Source organism: Delphinapterus leucas, chromosome 3 (assembly GCF_059928025.1).
Source record: "Delphinapterus leucas isolate spDelLeu-1000000601 "Yukka" chromosome 3, BTC_Dleu_Yukka2, whole genome shotgun sequence".
In the NCBI taxonomy this organism is placed as follows: domain Eukaryota; kingdom Metazoa; phylum Chordata; class Mammalia; order Artiodactyla; family Monodontidae; genus Delphinapterus; species Delphinapterus leucas.
The window spans coordinates 54,103,486-54,118,589 of NC_143131.1; the positions used below are offsets into that span (position 1 = coordinate 54,103,486).

Consider the following 15,104-nt stretch of genomic DNA (forward strand, 5'->3'; position numbering starts at 1 on the left):
CCAGCTGTGCCTTCCCACCCCATGTCCTCAAGTCCATTTTCTATGTCTACCTCTTTATTCCTGCCCATCAGTACCATTTTTTTTTTTAGATTCCGTATATATATGTTAGCATACAGTATTTGTTTTTTTCTTTCTGACTTACTTCACTCTGTATGACAGACTCTAGGTCTATTCACCTCACTACAAATAACTCAGTTTCATTTCTTTTTATGGTTGAGTAATATTCCATTGTATATATGCGCCACATCTTCTTTATCCATTCACCTGTCGATGGACATTTAGGTTGGTTCCATGTCCTGGCTATTGTAAATAGTACTGCAGTGAACATTGTGGTACATGTGTCTTTTTGAATTATGGTTTTCTCAGGGTATATGCCCAGTAGTGGGATTGCTGGGTCATATGGTAGTTCTATTTTTAGTTTTTTAAGGAACCTCCATACTGTTTTCCATAGTGGTTGTATCAATTTACATTCCCACCAACAGTGCAGGAGGGTTCCCTTTTCACCACACCCTTTCCAGCATTTATTGTTTTTAGATTTTTTGATAACGGCCATTCTGACAGCATGAGGTGATACCTCGTTGTAGTTTTGATTTGCATTTCTTTAGTAATTAGTGATGTTGAGCAGCTTTTCATGTGCCTCTTGGCCATCTGTATGTCTTCCTTGGTGAAATGTCTATTTAGGGCTTCCGCCCATTTTTTAATAAGGTTGTTTATTTTTATGCTATTGAACTCCATGAGCTGTTTGTATATTTTGGAGATTAATCCATTGTCTGTTGTTTTGTTTGCAAATATTTTCTCCCATTCTAAGGGTTGTCTTGTTTATGGTTTCCTCTGCTGTGCAAAAGCTTTTAAGTTTAATTTAATCCCATTTGTTTATTTCCGTTACTCTAGGAAGTGGGTCAAAAAAGATCTTGCTGTGGTTTATGTCAAAGAGTGTTTTTCCTATGTTTTCCTCTAAGAGTTTTAGTGTCTGGTCTTACATTTAAGTCTTTGATCCATTTGGAGTTTATTTTTGTGTATGGTGTTAGGGAGTGTTCTAATTTCATTCTTTTACATGTAGCTGTCCAGTTTTCCCAGCACCACTTACTGAAGAGGCTGTCTTTTCTCCACTGTATATGTTCTTGCCTCCTTTGTCATAAATTACGTGCCCATATGTGCGTGGGTTTATCTATCAGCATTATATCCTGTACCATTGATCTGTATTTCTGCTTTTGTGCCAGTACCATACTGTCTTGATTACTGTGGCTTTGTGGTATAGTTTCAAGTCATGGAGCCTGATTTCTACAACTCTGTTTTTCTTTCTCAACATTGCTTTGGCTGTTTGGGGTCTTTTGTGTTTCCATACGAATTGTGAAATTTTTTGTTCTAGTTCTGTGAAAAATGCCACTGGTAGTTTGATAGGGATTGCATTGAATCTGTAGATTGCTTTGGGTAGTATAGTCATTTACACAGTATTAATTCTTCCAACCCAAGAACATGGTGTATTTCTCCATGTGATTGTCATCTTTGATTTCTTTCACCAGTGTTTTACAGTTTTATGAGTACAAGTCTTTTGCCTCCTTAGGCAGGTTTATTCCTAGGTATTTTTTTGTTGTTGTTGCAGTGGTAAATGGGAGTGTTTCTTTAATTTCTCTTTCTGATTTTTCATTGTTGGTGTATAGGAATGCCAGAGATTTCTGTGCATTAATTTTGTATCCTGCAACCTTACCAAATTCATTGATTAGTTCTAGTAGTTTTCTAGGGGCATCTTTAGGATTTTCTATGTATAATGTCATGTCATCAGCAAACAGTGACAGTTTTAATTCTTCTTTTCCAATTTGTATTCCTTTTATTTCTTTTTCTTCTCTGATTGCCGTGGCTAGGACTTCCAAAACTATGTCGAATAAGAGTAACGAGAGTGTACATCCTTGTCGTGTTCCTGGTCTTAGTGGAAATGCTTTCAGTTTTTCACCATTGAGTATGATGCTTGCTGTGGGTTTGTGATAGGTGGCCTTTACTATGTTGAGGTAGGTTCCCTGTATGTCCGTTTTCTGGAGAGTTTTTATCATAAATGGGTGTTGAATTTTGTCAAAAGCTTTTTCTGCATCTACTGAGATGATCATACAGTTTTTATTCCTTAATTTGTTAATGTGGTGTATCATATTGATTGATTCACGTATATTGAAGGATCCTTGCATCCCTGGGGTAAATCCCACTTGATCATGGTGTATGATCCTTTTAATGTGTTGCTGGCTTCTGTTTGCTAGTATTTTGTTCAGGTTTTTTGCATGTATGTTCATCAGTGATATTGGTCTATAATTTTATTGTTTTGTGATACCTTTTTCTGGTTTTGGTATCAGGGTGATGATGGCTTTGTAGAATGAATTTGGGAGTGTTTCTCCCTCTGCACTTTTTTGGAAGAGTTTGAGAAGGATCAGTGTTAACTCTTCTCTAAGTGTTTGATAGAATTCGCCTGTGAAGCCATCTGGACCTGGACTTTTGTTGGAAGATTTTTAATTATAGTTTCAATTTCATTACTTGTGATAGGTCTATTTATATTTTCTAATTTTTCCTGGTTCAGTCTTGGAAAATTGTTCCTTTCCAAGAATTTGTCCATTTCTTTGTGGTTGTCCATTTCATTGGCATACAGTTGTTTGTAGTAGTCTTTCATAATCCTTTGTATTTCTGCAGCATCATTGTGTTTCTCCTTTTTCATTTCTAATTTCATTGATTTGTGTCCTCTCTTTTTTTCTTGATGAGTATCGCTAAGGGTTTATCAATTTTGTTTATCTTCTCAAAGAACCAGCTTTTAGTTTTATTGATCTTTGCTATTGTTTTCTTCGTTTCTGTTTCATTTATTTCTGCACTTTTCTTATGATTTCTTTCCTTCTACTGACTTTGGGTTTTCTTTCTTCTACTTTCTCTAGTTGTTTTAAGTGTAGGGTTAGATTGTTTGAGATTTTTCTTGTTTGTTGAGGTGAGATTGTATTGCTATATACTTGCCTCTTAAAATTGCTTTTGCTGCGTCCCATAGGTTTTGGGTCATCGTGATTTCGTTGTAATTTGTTTCTATGTAGTTTTTTATTTCTTCAGTGATCTCTTGGTTATTTAGTAGCACACTGTTTAGCCTCCATGTATTTGTGTTTTTTACAGTTTTTTTTCCTGTAATTGATTTCCAATCTCATAGCGTTGTGGTCAGAAGAGATGCTTGGTAGGATTTCAGTTTTTTAAAATGTTCTGAGGCTTGATTTGTGAGCCAAAAAGTGATCTATCCTGGAGACTGTTCCACGTGCAATTGAGAAGAAAGTGTATTCTGCCACTTTGGGGTGGAATGTTCTATAAATATCAATTAGATCTATGTGGTTTATTGTGTCATTTAAAGCTTGTGTTTCCTTATTTATTTTCTGTTTGGATGATCTGTCCATTAGTGTAAGTGGGGTGTTAAAGTCCCCTACTGTTATTGTGTTCCTGTCGATTTCTCCTTTCATGGTTGTTAGCATTTGCCTCATGTATTGAGGTGCTCCTCTGTTGGGTGCATAAACATTTATAATTGTTATATCTTCTTCTTGGATTGATCCTTATATCATTATGTAGTGTCCCTCCTTATCTCTGTAATAATCTTTATTTTAAAGTCTATTTTATCTGATGCGAGTATTGCTACTCCAGCTTCCTTTTGATTTCCATTTGCATGGAATATCTGTTTTCATCCCTTCACTTTCGTTCTGTATGTGTCCCTAGGTCTGAAGTACGTCTCTTATAGACAGCATATATACGGGTCTTGTTTTTGCATCCATTCATCCAGTCTGTGTCTTTTGGTTAGGTCATTTAATCCATTTACATTCAAGGTTATAATCGATATGTATGTTCCTTTTACCGTTTTCTTAATTGTTTTGGGCTTGTTTTTGTGGGTCTTTTTCTTCTCTTATGTTTCCTACTTAGAGAAGTTTCTTTAGCATTTGTTGTAAAGCTGGTTTGGTGGTGCTGAATTCTCTTAGCTTTTGCTTGTCTGTAAAGGTTTTAATTTCTCCATCGAATCTGAATGAGATACTTGCTGGGTAGAGTAATCTTGGTTGTAGGTTTTTCTCTTTCATCACTTTAAGCATATCCTGCCACTCCCTTTGGCCTGCACAGTTTCTACTGCAAAATCAGCTGATAACCTTATGGGGATTCCTTTGTATGTTATTTTTTGTTTTTCCCTTGCTGCTTTTAATATTTTTTTCTTTGAATTTAATTCTTGTTAGTTTGAGTAATATGTGTCTTGGTGTGTTTTTCCTAGGGTTTATCCTGTATGGGACTCTCTGTGCTTCCTGGACTTGGGTGACTATTTCCATTCCCATGTTAGGGAAGTTTTCCATTATAATCTCTTAAAATATTTTCTCAGACCCTTTCTTTTTTTCTTCTTCTTCTGGACGTAATTCAAATGTTGATGTGTTTAGTGGTGTCCCAGAGGTCTCTGAGATTGTCTTCACTTCTTTTCATTCTTTTTTCTTTATTTTCCTCCTCAGCAGTTATTTCCACCATTTTGTCTTCCTGCTGTATTCATTCTTCTGCCTCAGTTATTCTGCTATTGATTCCTTCTAGTGTATTTTCCATTTCAGTTACTGTGTTGTTCATCTCTGTTTGTTCTTTAAGTTCTTCTAGGTCTTTGTTAAACAATTTTTGTATTTTCTCAGTCTGTGCCTCCATTCTATTTCCAAGCTTCTGGATCACCTTTACTCTCATTACTCTGTATTCTTTTTCAGGTATATTGCCTATTTCCTCTTCATTTATTTTGTCTTGTAGGTTTTTACCTTGCTCCTTCATCTGTGACATATTTTTTTGCTGTCTCATTTTTTTTTATGAGTGTGATTGTATTCCTGTCATACTGGTTGTTTGGCCTGAGGCTTCCAACACTCGAATTCTTAGGCTTTTGGGTAGAGCTGGGTCTTGGTGCTGAGATGAGGAACCCCATGAGACCTCACACTGATGAATATTCCCTGGGGTCTGAGATTCTGTTAGTGCAGTGGTTCGGACTCGGAGCTCCCACCACAGGAGCTTTGGCCTGACCCCGGGCTCGTGGACCAAGATCCCGCAAGCTGCCTGCGGTGCCCAAAAAATAAGAATAAATATAACAAAGTAAAAAATAAAATTAGACTAGGAAACTAACAGATATGTTTGGAAGAATATAAAAATACAGATGAATCAACAACTGGAAGGTACATCAGTACCACAATAGTAAAAAAGGAGGAGGAGGGAAAAGAAAAAGAAAAAAAAGCGGGGGAGAGAGGTCTTGGCTGTGGAGGGTGGGGCCTAAGCAAAGGCGAGGTTTGGGTGGTGGACGGGGCCAATGCTTAGGACCCCCAGGGCTGGAAGAGGCCCTGGGGGCTGTGGGGAGCTGGCTTTTAGGCCCAAGGAACAGAAGGGGCCCAGGAGTGCCCCCCACCCCTGGTCTCAGAGGGCAGGGAACCTCACCTGGGAGCCCAGCAGGCTTCCTGGGCTCGAGTGGGCAGGGCAAACACCCTCCTCTCCTTTCCCGCTCCTCCAGCCTGGGAGGGTCCCTCCCGCCTGCCTCTCCTGATGTCCCCAGCCTCCCTCCTATGCCCCCAAGGACCCATGCGTCCTGGAGGGGGTTTTGGAGGACAGGATTGGCCTGGGAGCTCAGTAGCCTCCCCGGGCCTGAGTGGATGTGGCAGTCATCTGCTGCTTCCGGAGGGCTCCACCTCGCTGCCTCTCCTGATCTCCCAGCCTCCCTCCTATGCCCCCAGGACCCAAACTGCTTGGAGGGGGCTTTGGAGGGGAGGCACCAGCCTGGGAGCTCCACAGGCTCCATGGCCCGAGTGGGCCAGGCAATCACCCTCCATCCTCTTCTGCTCTTTCTGGAGGGTCCCTCGCCCCTGCCTCTCCTCATCTCCCCGGCCTCAGGGATGCCGATCCTGTCTACCCTCCTTTTCTCCTCCCCCCTCAGTCCCCCTACATCCTACCGGTTCACTTTGGGGTTCCCCCCGTCTCCTTAGGCATCAGAGTCCCCCACCAGTGGCTGGCAGGCGCCCTCTGAGTTATTTTTTAAATTGAGGAGTAGTTTATGTAAAATAAAATTCACCCTCAGTGCATTTCAGTGATTTTTAGTAGTTTTCATTGCATTTTTCTTAAGAGTTCACAGGGTTTTTTTGTTTGTTTTTTTTGCGGTACGTGGGCCTCTCCCGTTGCGGAGCACAGGCTCCGGACACGCAGGCTCAGTGGCCATGGCTCACAGGCCCAGCTGCTCCGCGGCATGTGGGATCCTCCCGAACCAGGGCACGAACCCGTGTCCCCTGCATCAGCAGGCGGACTCTCAACCACTGCGTGACCAGGGAAGCCCAAGAGTTCACAGTTCTGTGCAACCATCGCTGCTACTTAGTTCCAGAACATTTTTTGTCACTTTGAAAGAAAGCCTGTACCCATTAGCAGTTACTCCCCATGGCTCCTTACAGCTACTAATCTACTTACTGTCTCTGTGGATTTGCTTGTTATGGACATTTCATATAGAGTCATATAACATGTATGGCCTTTTTTTTTCCCCTAATATTTATTTATTTATTTGGTTGCACTAGGTCTTAGTTGCAGGAGGTGGGCTCCTTAATTGCGGCTCCAGGGTTCCTTAGTTGCAGCTCACCAGCTCCTTAGTTGTAGCATGCGAAATCCTAGTTGCAGCATGCATGGGGGATCTAGTTCCCTGACCAGGGATCAAACCCGGGCCCCCTGCATTGGGGCATGGAGTCTTATCCACTGCGCCACTAGAGAAGTCCCTGTGCGGTCTTTTGTATCTGACTTCTTTGACTAAATGTAACATTTTCAAGGTTCATGCATATTGTAGCATTAATCAGTACTTCATTCCTTTTTAGGGGCGAATAATATTCCACTATGGATAAAACCAGGTTTTGTTGTTTAACCATTCATTAGTTGATGGACATTTAGTATTGTTTCTATTTTTTTGCTGTTATAAATAATGCTGCTATGAACATTTGTGTACAAGTTTTGATGTGGACACGTTTTTGTTTCTATACCTAGGAGTTGTAATTGCTGAATCATATAGTAATCCTCTCTTTATCTTCTTGAGAAACTGCGAAATTGTTTTCTGAAGTGGTTGCACTATTCTGTATTCCCATCGGCAATGTACAAGTATTCCAGTTTCTCCACATGCTCACTGACACTTGTTATTGTCTGTGTGTAATGGTATCTTGTTAAGGTTTTGATTTGCATTTCTCTAATGATTAGTGATGTTGGGCATCTTTTCATGTGGTTATTGACCATTTGTGTATCTACTTCGAAGAAATGTCTATTCTAGTCTTTTGCCGATTTTGAATTAGATAATTTGGTTTTTTGTTAAGTTTTAGTTCTTTATATTCTGGTTGTTAATCCCTTACCAGATAATATGATTTCCATGTATTTTTTTCCTATACTGTGGGTTGTGTTTTCACTTTCTTTGAGTAAGTATCCTTTGATGCACAAAAGTTTTTTAATTTTGATGAATTCGAATTTATCTGTTTTTTTACTTTCATTGCTTTTTGCTGTCATATCCTAGAAATCATTGCCAAAACCAGTGTCATAAAGATTTTCCCCTGTGTTTTCTTCTAAGGGTTTTACAGTTTTAGTTTATATATTTAGGTCTTTGATCCATTATGAGATAATTTTTACATATGGTGTAAGGTAAGAGTCTAAAACTTCATTCTTTTGCATGTGGATGTCCAGTTTTCCTAGCAACATTTGTTGAAAAGCTTGTCCTTTCCCTATTGAATGGGTCTTGGCACCCTTATCAAAAATCATTTTGGCCATACATGTGACCATATATTTCTGTCTTTTCCATTGGTCTGTAAGTCTCTCCTTATGCCAGTACTACACTGTTTTGATTACTGTAGTTTTGTAGTAAGTTTTAAAACCAGGGATTGTGTGTCTTCCAATTTTGTTGTTAAAGATTTGTTTTGGCTATTTGATGTCCCTGGAGATCCTGTGGTTTTTAGGATGGGTTTTACTTTTTCTGCCAGCAGTGCCAATGGGATTTAGATAGGGATTGCATTGAATTTGTAGATCACTTTGGATACTATTGTTATCTTAACTCTAAGTCTTCTGATCCAAGAACATGGGATGTTTTTCCATTTATTTATGTCTTTATTTCTTTTCAGCAAATTTTTTGCCTTTTTGGTTAAATTTATGCCTAAGAATCTCATACTTTTTTTTTTTTTTAAATAAATTATTTATTTTTGGCTGCTTTGGGTCGTTGCTGCACGTGGGCTTTCTCTAGTTGTGGCGAGCAGGGGGTGCTCTTTGTTGTGGTGTGCGAGCTTTTCATTGCGGCAGCTTCTCCTGTTGTGGAGCACGGGTTCTAGAGCTCAGGCTCGGTAGCTGTGGTGCACGGGCTTAGTTGCTCCGTGGCATGTGGGATCTTTTCAGACCAGGGCTCAAACCTGTGTCCCCTGCATTGGCAGGTGGATTCTTAACCACTGCACCACCAGGAAGCTCCCAAGAATCTCATTCTTTTTGATGTAGTTGTTTCCTTGGCTTTAAGAGTTGTATATAAAGATATACATACATAAATAATGTAGCAAATGTATTTTTCTTTTGAATATGCTAGTAGTGGTTTTTGTTTTGTTTTTTTTTGCTTTGCAAAAGTTTATGTAGGCATACTAATGAATCTTTTATCGTACCTGGAATTTTATTTATGGCTAAAAAAATCTTCCCCTTCACTCAAATTAGGAAGAAATTTATTCCTGTTTTCTTCTAGTACTTGTATCGTTTCATGTAAAAAATTTAGGTCTCTAATCCATTTGGATTTATTTATTTATTTATGTGAATGAGATATGGACCCAGTTTTGTCTGTTTCCAAATAATAATCCAGTTGTCCCCAAGTCTTTTATTTATAAAAGACGAACTTTGCCCCAGTGATTTGAGATGCCATCCCTTTGTTTTATTGAATTTTCATAGGTACTTGGGTCTGTTTCCTAAGTGTTTTTATTTGTTCCCCTGGTCTTTGTGTTTATTTTTAAAATATTCATAATTAAGACAAAAAGGTTTAGAATTCCATATTAAGGCTAATTATTTTGAATAGGTGTCTGTTATGCTTCTGATAGGAAATGCATCGTTTTTTTCCCTCTAATTTTAAGGATATGTAATTTTTACAAATGGAACTTGTTCATTCCATCTTCTGCTTAATGTTTGCTATTGAATTGGTGGATGGGCCTTTTTTGTAATTGTGAATGAGAGGGGAGGGCACATGGCATAATTGGTTATTTGAAGTTCCATGTTTTCCTAGAAGTCATTCAGCCTTACCTGAGAGCCATATCTGATTCTTTATCATTTTTATTCTTTTCTGCTTATTCATTTTTTACTTTGAAAAGATGGGTAAAAAAATATATATTTTGTTTTGTTTTATCCTGATTACAGTAGATAAATAAACCTTGAATGTTTCAAAACTAAGAAATTGATAATACAGAATTGTGTTTTATATGAACACTTGGTGGCCTCTGCGGTAATGACTTGTGTGTCTAAAAAATTAACTGGGTGTGGGGTGGAGTTAGGTGGGCTACAGGACTCATTTATGTTATTTGGTCCACCAGGTTACTGATACGCTTGTTTACAGTGCATTAATGTTAGGTAAGAATATTTTGTCAACATTATAGTGGGTGTTTACTTCTTTAGAAGTTAATGACATATTATTAATATTCTTATAGCAGAAATAAGAAGGATAAAAAGAGAGAAAAAGAAAGGGACCACATCAGTGAAAGAAGAGAGAGAGAACGTTCAGCCTCTACAAGAAAGAGTTGTAATGACAGAGATGGGAAGGAAAAGGTGGAGAAGAACAATACTTCACTTAAAGTAAGAAAGTCGTTCAGTGTTTAGGGTTTGAATAATTAATGTTTGAGATTGTTCTTCTTTATTGCATAGAGGTAATTTTATACTACCAGTGCCTTGTATGTTTTTGGTGCTATTTGTTAAATCGGTAGTTTTTTAACCTAATTTTTGAAGATAAGAACTAATTAATGTAATGTTTACTAGTGTAAACAATTGCATTCCTTATTTTAGAGAATCACAGAATGGCATACAATAAATTTTAACTATGTACTGGAATATTTTTACTTGTTGCCATTTTCCTCACTATATTTGTTTTAGCAAATTTGACAGGTGATGTTATCATTGGTTTTGTAATATATACCAAAGTTAGGTTTGTTGAATTAGAATAATTAATGGAAAACCAAATTCCACCAGGTAAGGGTTTTTGTTTTGTTTTCCTCCTTTTTTTTTTTGATAAAATATTTTAAGTACTTGTGAATTAGGTTAATTCCCTTATTATACTGGTAAGTATATTTGTGTTTGGAGATCAATTATGAGTTCTGAAGCTTTTATTTTACAGTCTTATTTATTCCCATACTGATAGAGGTTTATCATCATTGTAAGTAACATTGATAATATCTCCTGAGCACTTAATACATTCCAGGCTCTGTTCCACATGTTCTCATTTAATTCTCCGTTAAGTTGAGAGCTGAATTTGGACTGTTCTTAAACAGTCTTTGGTAGGAGGAATAGTGATTTCCTTTTCTACATTCCCTTGTTTTTGCTTCTTTGGTATCCAGATTACAAATCTGTCCTGGCATCTATGGGAACTGTTTTACTTTCAGCCGATCAGTTCCACCTTTCAAGTCAGTCAGCAACGTTTGTTGAATTCTTTCCTAGAGTTTCTATTTACCTATTTTGTTCTAACTTAATCTCCATAGATTGTCCTATCTTTTATTAGAAGTACAAAGGACATATTGATACATTTGTATATACTATTTATATGAAGATGTAATGAGAGATAATACCCAGTTTGACTAATTCACAAAAGATAAAGTTTTAGCCAGAACTAGATGTAGTAGCAGACAACTCTTGAGAAAAATATTAAATGTATACCTAAATATTCATTGTAGGAGAAGGAGCACAATAAAGAACCAGATTCAAGTGTGGGAAAAGAAGTAGATGACAAGGATGCACAAAGGACTGAGGAAAACAAAGTACAGCAAAATGGGAATTGTCAACCAAATGAAGAAAACCTCTCTACCAAAACAGAAGCAGTATAGGACCTACAAATGCACCTCTAAACACACGCTGGAATAGAATCCAAAGCTTTGAATTCTCTCAACAAGATGTTAAACAGTGAAGAAATCCAGTAGAGCATAAAGATATGAGCTAACAGCTTTTTTAGTTGTTAGGTGACTTTGTGGCCATCTTGTTACTGAGTAAGAAAATAAAGCATGGATGTCGTGAAAATAACAGGTGTTACCCAAACTCCTCATCTTCTAAAAGCTGTGCATTTCCATGGTGGCTGACACACTTGTCATGTGGTTAGTTAAGTGTTTGCGAAGAACCATTAAAATAAATGGGACATTAAAGATCTAAATTTGTACTATCCATTAAAGACTGGAGATAAGCATTGGAGGCTCTTTTAAAAAATGCTAGTAACTGATTTTGTATTGTTTTACTTTTTTTTTTAATTTCAATATATTACAGATTGATGATGTGCTTGAAATTGGTGCAAATATATACACACCCTTGTAAGTGCGGAGTATGTAAGAAGTTTTAACATTGACTTCACAGGATTTACAGTGATTGTGTTAAATTCTCACTATTGTGTTTTCTTTTGCTCACTGTTTAGGACAGCAGTTTTTCTTTAAAATAGTTTTACAGATTAAAGTTGCTTACATGAGTGGATTAAAAACCAGCTGACAATGCATGCTACTGTTCTTTTTCAAAAGGAAGAACAACTGTTGAATACTAATAATATATTAGTATTCAGTGTTCAGAATCATTGGGTCTTCCCACAAAATAACCATTTCTTTTTGAACTCTTTTGACATTTCCAAGCTTATTATGAACAGTATCACAGTGTGTGTTGTCAGTTGTAGGTGGCAAAGATGCCATTTATAATAAGAAAACTGGGTTTTCAAAATGGGCTATGGGAGCACAAGCTGAAGCTTTAGTGCCTTCTACAATGTGGTATACTGTTTTCTAGAATTTTATATGGACTAGTCATTCTCAATTCATATGGAATTTAGATGGATATTCCATTCCCTCCCATAGAGAAGTGTGAAAGTGGTATGTCAGAAGAGCTTCTTACTTGGTTCACTTAATATGAGAGGGAAGTCTGTTTTCAAGAATGACTTTAGAGCTTAAAACAGCAATGCAGTTTTGGGACCATCAGTTTCATACTGTGATAATTGAAAATGAAGCAGCATGTTCTTATTTTACTTAAAGCAGAATGCTTTAGTTGTGTACATTGGATGGCCTTAATTATTACCTCTCAATCATCTTCTCATAAATGATGTGCAGAAATTGTACTTAAAGGAGAACATATGAGTTTGTCTTATGTGTAAGGATATGTTTACTTAAGCTTAAAATATAGGTCATCCGACATTGTTAGGCACACTTTTTGCAGAAAGTATGCAAGTAGTAAAATGACAACATTGCTAATATTTTCCCCCAGAACACAACTCATAGTTTCAGAACTCTTTTCATTGTTGTATTTCCAAAAGTTATACCTTTTAATTAGCATGTTATTAAAAAAATCAAGTATAATTAGTTTAATGCAGTCTAATACAATCAAATTACTCAGTTGCCTTACCTCATGGGAAGAGTTACTTATAGATTTAAAAAGCTGAGTAGCACATCAGTTACTTGGTTTCAACTTGAGTTTTCTTTTAATGTTAATACTATTGAAATTTAAGTATTTGGTGAAGAATGGAAAGAATTGCCCTCGTTGCAAGTAATGAAGCCTGGTTTGATTATGAAGCTGCTTAATTACTCCTCATGTGTTCAGAATTACTGTGTTTTTTTTTCCTTTTTTTCACTGTGTACATTAAAATTTTTCAAAATGCTTTACTATGTAAAGTATAGATGGTCATTTTAATCATTCAACCACATACGGTTGGCTGGTAAACAGCTTATTTTGATATAAGAATGCTTGGGTGTATATGGAAAGATTGTGAAGGAGTGTGTGTGTCTTGCATCAAAGCTTCTTATTTATGATATGTAAGTAGAATAGAGCAAATGTTGTTTGAATCTTTGTTATTTTTAGTACTATTTCTCTAATAAAGCTAAGTATTTTAGAGGAAAGTATTTGTTCATGCATTTCAAAACAGCATCTTAGGTTTGTCCTGTTCTTGTTTTAGCTGGCATATAAATTGTTTTGATATGGAGAGTGCATGTTTATGTGGTGTGTAAAGCCATCATTTAAAGTTTGAGTATTTTCTTGTACTCTGGACTCTATTAAATGTTTTTTATGTTGGTAAATAACATAGTTATTTGGTTCCTGCTGCCAGTTATTTTTCTTGATGAGGTTTATTCATCTTTAAAACAGTCATACTAATCTTAACAGACACTGATTTATAAAAATTGGGCATGAATAGGAATACAAGAGGTCCGGAGAAAGTGAAATCATTTTCTTAAACAGGCTTATGGAAGCAAAGCTTTCTAGGGTCTAGAGGTACTGGAGGGAAGGAGGGAGTGTGTGAGTGTGTGTGTGTGTTGTGTGTAAGACAGAGAGAGACATCTTTTTCTCTTTGTTCACTTTTAAGAGCTGATATGTTTTCTTTTATTTTTTTCTTGTAAGGTATTTTTTTATTTCTTTAAAACTGTCTTTTTCATCCCAGGTAGATATTGTCAGGAAAACTTGAGGTAAGGCCAAGAAGACAGCCATTTTACACTTAATACCTTCTGTAAATTTTCTTTTTCATCTTGATTATATAGCGAGTACATTCTGTTCCTTAAATTGTAGTTGCTATTCATCATTCTAGACAAATTCTCTTGGTCCTCTTGTTCTTGCTTTTCAGCATTGTGCACTTAACTGGTAATAAAAGATGGTCCTTCATAAGCTAGCCAGTTTCATGTGAGGAAACAAGTATAAAACCCTCAACTTCCACAGCTATCTCATTATTATTTTCCATTGAATCTAATTAACTTATAGTTACGAACACACTAGTCAGCTTGTGATTTTTCTGTTTAGAATCTTTTTTTCCAAGGGGTTCAGTATATGCTGTGTTGATCTTTAGAAGTATCATAGAGACTTAAATTTTGACATGCCTCAATTAAAAGTAAAAACCGGCATTTAGAATCAATTTTTTTTTTTTGTCAAGAAAATAATTTCTTTTGTGGTATTAGTCATTTTTAGGATGCTCATTCATTCCTATATATAGGTTGCTACCTTTGAAATTAAAAAAAAAAAAAAAAACCTTGAGCCAAATCTGGTCTCAACTGAAGATATTATTCAAATTTAAGGATTATAATATATACTAATGGCTTTTAAAAGTTTTTTTAAAACCTATTTGGAATAGTATGATTTGGTTTAAATCTTTAGTAGTTGAATTAGCAGTTAAAATGAATTCTTTTTGAGGGATGCATTAAGTAACATTTCAGTGGGACATTTCTTATATTTTCATTGGAAGATAGTATCTGGTTTTAACTGGGTAAGTTATGAAGTAGAGCTGTTTCCACAAAGTAATTATGTTCCTTATGTGTTTTAAATATTTTTTTAAAAAAATTCACTGCCTATATACTTAGATGTTCTCATGTTTATTTACTAATGTAATAGTCATTTAAAATTAAATTGTTTATTTTCAGATTTCAGAAGTTAGTGCTCTCAAAGGGCTAAATGATATTTCTGGAAGCAGGAGTCGAGTATAAATGTAATAAAATAATCTTTTAAAATAAAATTCACTTCCCTACTTAAACTTGGGTTTGTGGGTGAATTTGTTTTTCTTAAATACACTTTTATTGGTGATGCTGCCAAAGAGTGGTACATGATTTTAAAAATAAAAGCTAAAGCTGAAGGTAGGTTGGATTTAGTAACTAATAACTAGATTTCTTTCTATTCCATTTAAGGTACTTTTATAGTTTCTAGCAATTAATTATAATTGTTTATATATAATACATTTCTTAACATACTGTTCTTAAAAGCAGATTTTTAGCCTGTTGCCTGATTTTAAATTTACTTTGTATCTAGCTAACATTTTAATTTTGAGAATTGCCAACTTTCGTAAAACTTCACAAATTTTACCATTAAGATTTATTTTCCAAGGATTGGAGTAGAATAATAGTTCTCTCCATTCTTGATTAACTTTTGTTTGCTAGATAGATAATTTCTTA

The 15,104-nt window shown here is 36.1% G+C and overlaps 1 protein-coding gene across 9 annotated transcripts in view; it reads left to right on the forward strand.

The window, feature by feature from the left end:
• The window catches only part of SREK1 (splicing regulatory glutamic acid and lysine rich protein 1), a 54,547-nt gene extending 39,858 nt beyond the window's left edge, over window positions 1–14,689 (forward strand). For 8 of the 9 annotated variants that reach the window (XM_022596244.3, XM_022596247.2, XM_089908921.1 and 5 more), the window contains 2 exons: window positions 9,663–9,807; window positions 10,896–14,689. In XM_022596244.3, coding sequence (XP_022451952.1) covers window positions 9,663–9,807; window positions 10,896–11,045 — 295 coding nt within the window. In that variant the 3' untranslated portion in view covers window positions 11,046–14,689. The remainder of the gene's footprint in view (window positions 1–9,662; window positions 9,808–10,895) is intronic. The other variant, XM_022596245.3, reaches the window with a different exon arrangement.
• The last annotated feature ends 415 nt before the right edge of the window (window positions 14,690–15,104 follow it).